This window comes from Podarcis filfolensis (assembly GCF_964270895.1).
Source record: "Podarcis filfolensis genome assembly, chromosome: 13".
Taxonomy (NCBI): domain Eukaryota; kingdom Metazoa; phylum Chordata; class Lepidosauria; order Squamata; family Lacertidae; genus Podarcis; species Podarcis filfolensis.
Genome location: NC_139615.1, coordinates 36,333,195 through 36,343,057, shown reverse-complemented (window position 1 = coordinate 36,343,057; position 9,863 = coordinate 36,333,195). Strand labels below are relative to the sequence as shown.

The window sequence follows — 9,863 nt, the reverse complement described above, 5'->3', positions numbered from 1 at the left end:
CTGTTGCCACGGCGACGGCGTCGCTCGCGCCCCAGCGTGCAGCGGGCTCCCCCAAGATGGCGGCTGATGTGGTCGTGCTGGAGGAGCGGAGAGAGCGGCGGGGAGACCTGACGGGGCGTCGGCGGTGATCGGGGGGCTGTTTCTTCCTTTGCGCAGAGCCGCTGACGGAGAAGAGCGAGCGGAGGAGCCCCAAGATGTGGGACGAAGCAGGAGGTTCCGTGACTTTGCTGTGCCTCACGGCCAGCAGCGGAGTGCCTTTGTATTGCAGGAGCCGAGGTGGCTCTTCCAAGCAGCAGGTGAGGGGTTGTGGCCTCTGCTCCCACCCCGCTGCGCCCTTGTTTTTATTTATTAGATTTATTAGTGGTACCTCGGGTTACAGACGCTTCAGGTTACAGACGCTTCAGGTTACAGACTCCGCTAACCCAGAAATAGTACCTTGGGTTAAGAACTTTGCTTCAGGATGAGAACAGAAATCGCAGCGCGGCAGCAGCGGGAGGCCCCATTAGCTAAAGTGGTGCTTCAGGTTAAGAACAGTTTCACGTTAAGAACAGACCTCCAGAACAAATTAAGTTCTTAACTTGAGGTACCACTGTACCGCCCTTCATCGCAAGGGCGGTTCATCAAAGAGAGCTCAGTCAGTAGAGCAGGAAACTCTTAATTTGAAAGTCATGGGTTCAAGACCCCTTTGGGGCGAAAGTTTCCTGCATTGCAGGGTGTTGAACCAGCTGACCCTCATGGTCCCTTCCCACTCTACAGTTCTACGATTCTTTGTGGGTACAGCACATACTTTGTGTATGGAATTAGCTTTGGGAAAGAGCAACGCCTGAAAAGATGCCGTCAGTCAAAGTAGAGAGCCTTGGGGTATGTTGCCCAGTGGTATGACATAGCGACTTCATAGGTTTGTACGGAAGATCCATTTTTCAGCAGTACAGCAACATGCCTTGAAGGTGGTTCCTGCTACAACCCTTGACAATCTGCAGCTAATTTCAGTTGGCTGGCCTGGGAAAGACCTCTCTGTCTCTCTCTGCCTGATATCTTGCGGGGGTCATTATCAGTCAGTCAACACTGAATGATCCGATATGGTATTATTTGCTCATCGCCTTCTACAAAAAAATATCAAGGCAACTTAAAATCAGAGAGGAGCAATTCAAATACAAAGATTACATAACAGATTAAAAACATGATAAAGTTAAAGCAGCTTTCACTAAACTGCAGCTGCCTTGGACTACAATTCCCATCAGCCCTGGCTACCACTGGCTGGTGGGGGTAACAGAAGTTGGAGTCCAAAACAGCTGCAGGGCACCAGGTTAGCAAAAGCTGATTTAAAACCCCTTTTTTGCAGGGCAAAAAAAGAAACCTCCACACTGACTTTGAATTGCTACTGTCAGTCTGAATGGGGAAAATTAGGAGTTTGACTCAGTATATAACAGCTTTGCATATTAATATATAGAATACTTAAGCTTACCTTTATCCCACAGCTGCCATTCTCTGTGATTGGCTCCCTGAATGGGGTTCATATGTTTGGCTCCAACCTGGATGTCCTACTGACTGCTGCCTGTACAGCGAATACTCGAGTGGTGTGGAAAGTGTTTCATAACAGGTGAGGTTCCATGCCTTCCTCAGGGTTCGTTGTGGTAAGAAGGGTGCATTTTGCTTCCAGCAGAGGGCAGGAATTTCAATCTAGCAGGAGCAGCGGGGGCAGAGGGGCAAATCCCTCTCATTTGTAATGTCTCATAAGACCTGTGCAGCCTTCTTATATATTTTATTTAATCCAAGGGGGCCTTCTTCAAGCCCTAATAACTGTATTTCATTCTTGCTTTCATGGTTGCAAAACTCTGTTCTAAAATGTAACACAAAAATACTAAAAAGCTGAACAGAAACACACAAACAAGCTTCTTTTCATTAGGCTTTTCAGCCCTAATGATCATTTTTAAAAAAAAATGTAGCAGCAGATACCTAGTAAATTAGGGGCAACAGTTGCTAACTTACATAATTTTTTCCTAGTCAGTTGCGGCTGTCAGAGGAAGGAAAGTGGGCTGCGTTACTATGCTCGTCCTCCTTCCTCTAGCAGCCTTTTCACTTTCCTGCACATAGTGCCTTGCCATCCATGGCTTGCAGGCTGCCACATAAATACAATATTGCCTTTATAGGGTTCACTCAAGTTTTTCACATCTTCTTTTGTGATGGCAAACCAAATCAAGTTGCTAGCCATCATGGTTGTAGACAGCTGTTTGTAGGCTGCATCTCTGTTGAACATGGTGGCATTTAAGGTGAAGAGTTCCTGTAGATTTACTGTCTATATTTATATCCTTAACATTTTTGTGTTTGGTGTTCCCAGCATCACCCTCATTGTCCTGTCCTCAGATGAAGGTGCCAGTGACTTCAGCCTTGGAAGACTCCTTGAAAATGTCTTCAGTGCCATGGTGAGCAGTCAAAAGTGGTGGAATGTCATTTCGGCCTTAGTCTGTAACAGGAAAGTGGGAGGCAAGCCAGTGCATTGGAACGGTACATAATTCCAAAGGGAGCAGCTGTCTCAGTTGAGTGGCATTCAGTTTTAAGCAACTGTGCTTTCTAGTGTTTGTGTGTGTTTGTTAAATAGTTATATAAACTTCATAGGGTACTGATCCTCTTCAGCCAAGATATCTTAGTTGTGATGTGTGCCTGGAGCTACTGCTGCTGATTTAGAGAAAACTTCAGCAAACTGGCTTCCTCCAGATATTTTAGACTACAGCTCTTTGTGCTGGCTGGGGCTGATTGTAGTACAAAACATCTGGAGGGCACCAGGTTGATGAAGGCTGATGCAGAATAGCAAAAAAAAAAAACCCACAAGCCCACTCTGGTGTCTTACAGGAAATGGTCTATTTCGGTAAGATATGGAAAAGGAAAGTTTGTTTCCCCTAAATCTTCCCAAGAACTCTCATTTCCCAGCTGCTTACCTGTCCTACCTGTTAAGCCTTTTGTGCAGTTTGATTGCTAATTGTGCATTAGTTAAACATAGCACACCTTAACCATCCTTTCACATTTGTAGAAAGAATGGCAGAGAATGCAAATTTGGAACCTGGAGGGTGGGCACCCTTAGGTGTGGAGAGGAGACTTGCAAGGGGTTATTTCTAGATAAGCTAATCTGAAGGCATAAAGTGTACATTTGAGGCCAGAGTAGTCAAGAGTTTTGGCTCCTAAAATACACGGGTGTTCTGTCACCACATCTTGTGATCCACTTGAGCACATGCATATCAAGCTGTGTCTAGAAACCTGCTTCGCTTATGCAGGAACTGGGTGCTGTGCTTCTCTGTGGCAAGGTGGTATATACCCTCTTTGGCAGAAGGGATAACCAGAGGATGTTTTTCTAAGAATCTTTAAGCAGGAGGAATAACCAGAGGATCTTTAGGAGGCAATTGTGTGTTTTACTACAGGTGCTGGTGTTGGGCTTGGAGGAGCTGGTGAATGCACGCAACATTGAACGTCTCAAAAAAGACCTGAAGGTAACGCCTGACCTGAGGGTGGCTAGCGACTTGGAGGTTGCTGTATCAATTGTAACAACTAAAAAGCTCTTCCCTCCAAATGATGTTGCTGAAAAATACTGCAGAATGGGTGGAACCAGTAGTGGATTGTTTCATGGAACAACTTGGTTCTTGTACTGGTTGTAGATTCCTGGGTTTAGCATATGCTCAAAGGCACCCTGCTTCTTCCCTCGTACCTAAGCTGTCTTGCCCTGCCTCTAATAGGTAGACCTTGGTGTTCTAGTAAAAAACTAGTCAAAGCCTGAATTCTTAGCTGCAGATTTCTTTTTATTTCACACGTTACACTTTTATCATTCAAATATTTTAAAAGTGGATTTCATTACCTATTCCATGTGTTTGGAAGTCAGTTTTTATCCCTTGTAGCTTAAATATGAAATCTCTCTCCCTCCTCTCCTCCCCCAATTTAGGCATGTTACAAATTGATTGACAGTTTCCTGGAGCCCGGCAAATGCAGTGCTGACCTGACCCAGTGCGTGGAATGCACAATGGTGCCCTCCAGGGCAATACTACAGGTGAGACTGGCTTGTTCTTCCCCCCTCCTTCAGCCAGAGCAGTAGCCCACGAGCCACTGGGGTAAAGAATTGGCCTTAGCTAACCTTGAACCAATTACTGGGGGGCTCTGTCACTGCAGGGAGGAATCAGCACCTGCCTGCCAGACACCCTGCCCAAGTTTCCTGCAACAAGCAGATACCTAGTTCACTCATTGGCAGGCCATTTTTGTTTCCTCAACCAGAGTGAAGGAAGAAGGTGAGATGAAGGGAGGAGGTAGCAGGATGGGGTAGATGGGAAGATTGGGTGGGGAAGAGCAGAGTGAGCAGGAAAGCAGTGGACTGCAGAGGAGAGGAAGAGCCAGGGACAGTTTGAGCAACAAAAGGCAGTGAATAATGTAGGATTGTCTCCTTCGTTTACCACTGACTTCCCCTACAATTCCTTGTGGCTGCCCTCCTTGAAAATCATATCTTGCTGCACCTGCAAAGTTTGTTTAACTTCATATAAGCCACCCACCCCCTTTGCAAATGAACATCCCCACATCATTTCCGTGCTGGTGCATTGTGTAGCCCCACCCACCCTGTTCAATGAAAGCATGGATATTTCCACAAATTACCGCCTGTGCTATTCCCCCCATCATTTTGTGAAACACTTCGCTGACTCTGAAGAATCTCTTCCACAGAGGTAGTGTTTGTCATCTATGTCCTGAACAGAGGCATTCAGGAAAACTGGAGATTCCATTCTGGTAAACGTCACAGCCCTTTGGTGGTGGTGGGGAGGGCATACTCTCACCTCTGAGAGGAACATACAGATTCCTGATGTTTTCACTGAATGAGACACAAAAGGCAAATGCAGGTATGGTAACGATTTGCCAATGCAGAGCAACTAGTAACAGCTTAACGGTCGGGCTTGAATTTTTGTCACATGTATATTTGAAGTAGCTCCAGATTCTGCTTGTTTCTCTAGATGGGCGGCTATGTAATAATTAATTAATTAATTGGTTTTAATAATAATTTATGATTTATACCCTGCCCATCTAGCTGGGTTTCCCCAGCCACTCTGGACACCTCCCAACACAAGATAAAAATGAGATAAAATATCAAACATTAAAAACTTCTCTAAACAGGGCTGCCTTCAGATCTTTTCTAAAAGTCAGGTAGTTGTTTATTTCTTTGACATCTGATGGGAGGGCATTCCACATGGTGGGTGCCACTACCAAGAAGGCCCTCTGCCTGGTTCCCTGTAGCTTCACTTCTTGCAGGGAGGGAACTCCCCAGAAGGCCCTTGGAGCTGGGCTGAACGTTGGGGGTGGAGATGCTCCTTCAGCTATACTGGGCTGAGGCCGTTTAGGGCTTTAAAGGTCAGCACCAGCACTTCGAATTGTGCTTGGAAGTGTACTGGGAGCCAATGTAGGTCTTTCAGGACTGGTGTTAGATGGTCTTGGAAGCCACTCCCAGTCACCAGTCTAGCTGCCGCATTCTAGATTAGTTGTATATATCAGATGCTGTATCTCTCAATAACAGTTACTGGGAATCGCTCATGGAAAGTGTGCTGTTGTGCACTTAATGGGTTTCCCCTAGATGAGAACAGGATCAGATCAGATGGAACTTTGGTCTAATCCGTCGGAGTTGTTCTTACATTCCGTGTTGCCTTGCTCTTTCCCGATTCAGGAGTGCCTGGAAATCTTTGCCTCTGCAGCAGAGTCGCGGTTTGGCAGCCTGCTTGTGGGCGGTCAGGTGCTGTGTGCAACAGAGCAGTGGTGGCAGCTGGCAGCCTCGGAGGCCATGCTACTGGTGTGGCTGGTGCGCTCGCTGCCCCCTCACACCTCCCGCGATCTGCCCGTTTACCTTCCTCATGGCAGCCCCACGGTGAGCTGGCTGGCGATTCAGGGAGGGGCCAGTAGAGGAGTGTAGCTTTCTGATTCTCTGTGTCCCTCACTCCCAACAGGTCCCCCACCGCTTCTTGACCCTCCAGCTCGTGCCTGGTTTGGAGGTGCTGCTGCTGTGTGGGCCTAAGCCCTCCTTACAATTCTTGGCTGATGAGGTGAGAGAGAGAGACAGCAGGGTACGGACCTTGGAAGTGAAGCAACTTGGACTCATAGGATCATAGAATGGTAGAGTTGGGCGGGACCATGAGGGTCATCTAGTCCAACCCCCTGCAATGCAGGGATCTTTTGCCCAACATGAGGCTCAAACCCACAACCCTGAGATTAAGAGTGCCATATAGCTCTACGGACTGTGCTATCCGTTTCCTGGCCATTCCCTTTAGGCAAGAACGAGAAATTCAGTTTTTTGCCCCTCCCCTTGCAAAGGGCATTGGTTGCCGTCCTCAGCCTTTCACTTCTGCTGGTCTGCATGGGGCAGCATCTCCTGGTATGCCCCACAGAGGAAGAGAAGAAGAAGAGAGTTTGGATTTTATATCCCGCCTTTCACTCCCTTTAAGGAGTCTCAAAGCGGCTAACATTCTCCTTTCCCTTCCTCCCCCACAACAAACACTCTGTGAGGTGAGTGGGGCTGAGAGACTTCAGAGAAGTGTGACTGGCCCAAGGTCACCCAGCAGCTGCATGTGGAGGAGCGGAGACGCGAACCCGGTTCCCCAGATTACGAGACTACCGCTCTTAACCACTACACCACACTGGCTCTCCTTACGGTCTGCAAATAATAACATCTTGGAGGTCCTGGACCTCAAGGAAATTAGACTGGCCTAGACCACGGTCAAGGCCTTTTCGGCTGTAGCCCCAGCCTGGTGGAATGCTCTGTCACACGAGACCAGGGCCCTGCGGGATTTAACATCTTTCCGCAGGACCTGCAAGACGGAGCTATTCCGCCAGGCCTTTGACCGGGGTCCAGTCTGACTCCCCCTCTCTCCTTATAAGAACTTGCATGAAAGTGGCCCCCCAACCTTTCTCACAGGCTCATATAAGATCAGTATAAACAGTTAGGCCTGGTGAGCATTTAAGGCCCCCATCGCTATTTTGCAGGCTGCCATCTGATTGGATTTCACTTTGATTCTGAGTTGATTTTAGGATGTAGGATGTTTTTTAATTGATTGCTTGATTTTATGGTAATGTGTCTTATAGTTGATGTTTTGGCCGGGGAGGGTGGGGTATGTATGTATGTATAAATAAATAAATAAATAAAAATAATGATAATAATAATAATAATTATTACTATTATTCAAGGAAGAAGGGAGGCTTTGGGGTTTTCCTTGCTTAGGGCATGCTCTCTGTCCCTCCAGAGAACTGGAACCGAGTGGCACTACCAAGCCCTTTCTCTTTCTTCCTATAGTTAGTGAAGCGATTTTGGCAGCCGCTCCTGGATCTTCTGAAGGCAAGTGCCAGAGCCCCTCCTCGGTGCCTGCCTCCTGGCATCGCTCTTGCCCCTGGGATCCTGGGGTGAGTCTTCTGGGAGAAGAGAGTGCTTTTGAGGATCTGAACCCCTGTAGGGGCTGGCTTCATGTTTGTTCCACCCTTTTGAAAATCACACTGCCAGCCTTGCCAGCATTTCCCCTGGCCCCATTATAACCCAACTGTTGTTCACAATCTCATCTCCTACAGGCTGTTGCTGATCAACCAAGACCAGAGGAAAAGCCTCTTCACCGTGCAGCCTCAGGGCACTTCAGCTGAAGGTATGGTTCAAGCTGCATTGCACTGGGAAGGCCGGAGAGAGCCCACCCTTTCTCTCTCAACAGAGCATTTAAATATGTATCTTTCCGCACTTTTACAGGATCTGAGATGCCCTTGAAAAATCGCCTCTCTGCCCTCCGCTCCTTCTATTCCCTCACTGTCTCTTTGTACTTCCCCTGTGAGAAGTTCGAAGAGAGTGCAGGTGAGTTCTTGATTCTTTATCCCTTTTGTCCTGTGAATCAAAAAGTTCTTCTGTGACATCTCAAGTTGTGGCAAGTATTTGCATGTTGGAACATTTTATTATTATGCAAAATTCAGGTTCTTGTGACAGGTGGAACTTCCTGGTGACTGAGCGAGGCAGTGGCCATAGGGACCTTTTCCAAGTAATTTTTTTTTTTTTTACTGTAGCTTCAAAGGCTTAAAGTTAGTTCCCCTCCTTTTTTTCCATAACCAAAGCCGACATTCCCTGGTGGCAGATTGCATATGCACAGCCTGGGAGTCGTTTTGGACTCACAGCTGACCATGAAGGTGCAGGTCAATTCTGGGTCCAGGGCAGCTGTCTACCAGCTCCATCTGGTATGCAAGCTGAGACCCTACCTGTCCACAGACTGTCTTGCCAGAGTGGTGCATGCTCTAGTTATCTCCAACTTGGACTACTGCAATGTGCTCTATGTGGGGCTACCTTTGAAGATGACCAGGAAGCTACAACTAATCCAGAATGCGGCAGCTAGACTGGTGACTGGGAGTGGCCGCCGAGACCACATAACACCGGTCTTGAAAGACCAACATTGGCTCCCAGTATGTTTCCGGGCACAATCCAGTGTGTTGGTGCTGACCTTTAAAGCCCTAAACAGCCTTGGCCCAGTATACCTGAAGGAGCGTCTCCACCCCCATCTTTCAGCCCGGACACTGAGGTCCAGCGCCGGGGGCCTTCTGGTGGTTCCCTCATTGCGAGAAGTGAAGTTTACAGGAAACCAGGCAGAGGGCCTTCTCGGTAGTGGTGCCAGCCCTGTGGAACGCCCTCCTGTCAGATGTCAAGGAAATAAACAACTATCTTATTTTCAGAAGACATCTGAAGGCAGCCCTGTTTAGGGAAGTTTTTAATGTTTGGTGTTTTGTCGTGTTTTTAATATTCTGTTGGGAACCGCCCAGAGTGGCTGGGGAAACCCAGCCAGATGGGCAGGGTATAAATAATAAATTATTATTTAAAATTGCTATTTTGCATGTGGGGCCAAACTTGCCCTCCAGCCTCTGTTATATCCTGTGGAGCTTGATATTCGTTGTCCTTTCCTCAGTCCCTCTGCAGGAGGAGTTCCAGGCTGGCTTCTCCCACTGTCCTCAGCACTGTTACCTGGTCTACTCTACGTATAAGGCCTATGCCATCCATGGGAAGCGGCACCAACTGTTCCTGATTGTGAAGCCAGATGTGCCTACCTTTGCTCTGCGGTCTCTGGCAAACAGCACCCTCCAGACCCTCACAGCTGAGGACTCGGCCTTCTGAGGGGATGTTCCCTACTGGACTCGCAAGATGAGATGTGGGTACTGAGACAGAGCCCTTGGACCTCCCATGCAAGCTGTGATTACCCTGCATTGGACCAGTCTGGATTTGTGGAGGGGGAAGCCAGAGAGATTCTACAGACTAGAGTTAATCCACTCACTCCCTGCTCTTTATGGAAGTGAGAGGCCACTGGGTTAGCAATGGCGATGAGTACCAGTTTAAGTCTTGCATATCTGTTCCTCACTCTTGGGAGGAAAAAATGGAAAGCCACCATTGTCTAGACATGTTTGTATTAAGACATCAGTGTGGCTGGCGGGGCTGGCAGGAAGACCAGTATTAGGGGCCGCCAAGTAAATTCTAGTTTTGTCTCCCATTCTCCTGAGTTCCACAAGGGCAACAGTGAAACTGAGGAGGAAGCTGATAGCAAATACATCGCCCTGGAATGGTTGACGTAAGAAGGCAGACAGGTGGGGCAGTGCCCTAATAAACCAGTCTCTGCTGGAAGGCATATCAGTTCAAATGCTGCATCCATAAAATTTGTACCTGATTCTGGGGAGAGTTGAGATTGATTTTTTTGAACTTAACCTGTGGCAGAGGTAGGGTGCTGAAATGGTGCTTTCTATCCAATTAAGTACACCTCAGGACAGCCATTATGTCTGGTCTGTCGCATGCTGAGTATTACAGCACCATGGGATATTCGATAATGACTGAAATTGGTGTTGCCAGCTTT

General features: G+C 47.7%; 1 protein-coding gene across 1 annotated transcript; it reads left to right on the top strand.

The window, feature by feature from the left end:
* Positions 1-13: 13 nt before the first annotated feature.
* Positions 14-9,653, top strand: FUZ (fuzzy planar cell polarity protein). Its single transcript, XM_083583315.1, has 11 exons — positions 14-296; positions 1,479-1,600; positions 2,339-2,423; positions 3,414-3,482; positions 3,929-4,033; positions 5,681-5,878; positions 5,958-6,053; positions 7,298-7,404; positions 7,567-7,637; positions 7,736-7,837; positions 8,931-9,653. Exons 1-11 carry the CDS (start codon positions 195-197, stop codon positions 9,134-9,136), a joined length of 1,263 nt encoding a protein of 420 aa, XP_083439441.1. The 5' UTR covers positions 14-194; the 3' UTR covers positions 9,137-9,653.
* Positions 9,654-9,863: the final 210 nt, after the last annotated feature.

Coding starts and splice junctions, on each gene's coding strand:
- FUZ (XM_083583315.1), top strand. CDS start 195: ATGTGGGACGAAGCAGGAGGTTCCGTGACTTTGCTGTGCCTCACGGCC. Junction 3,483..3,928: donor GTCTCAAAAAAGACCTGAAG/GTAACGCCTGAC, acceptor CCCCCAATTTAG/GCATGTTACAAATTGATTGA. Junction 4,034..5,680: donor CCTCCAGGGCAATACTACAG/GTGAGACTGGCT, acceptor TTCCCGATTCAG/GAGTGCCTGGAAATCTTTGC.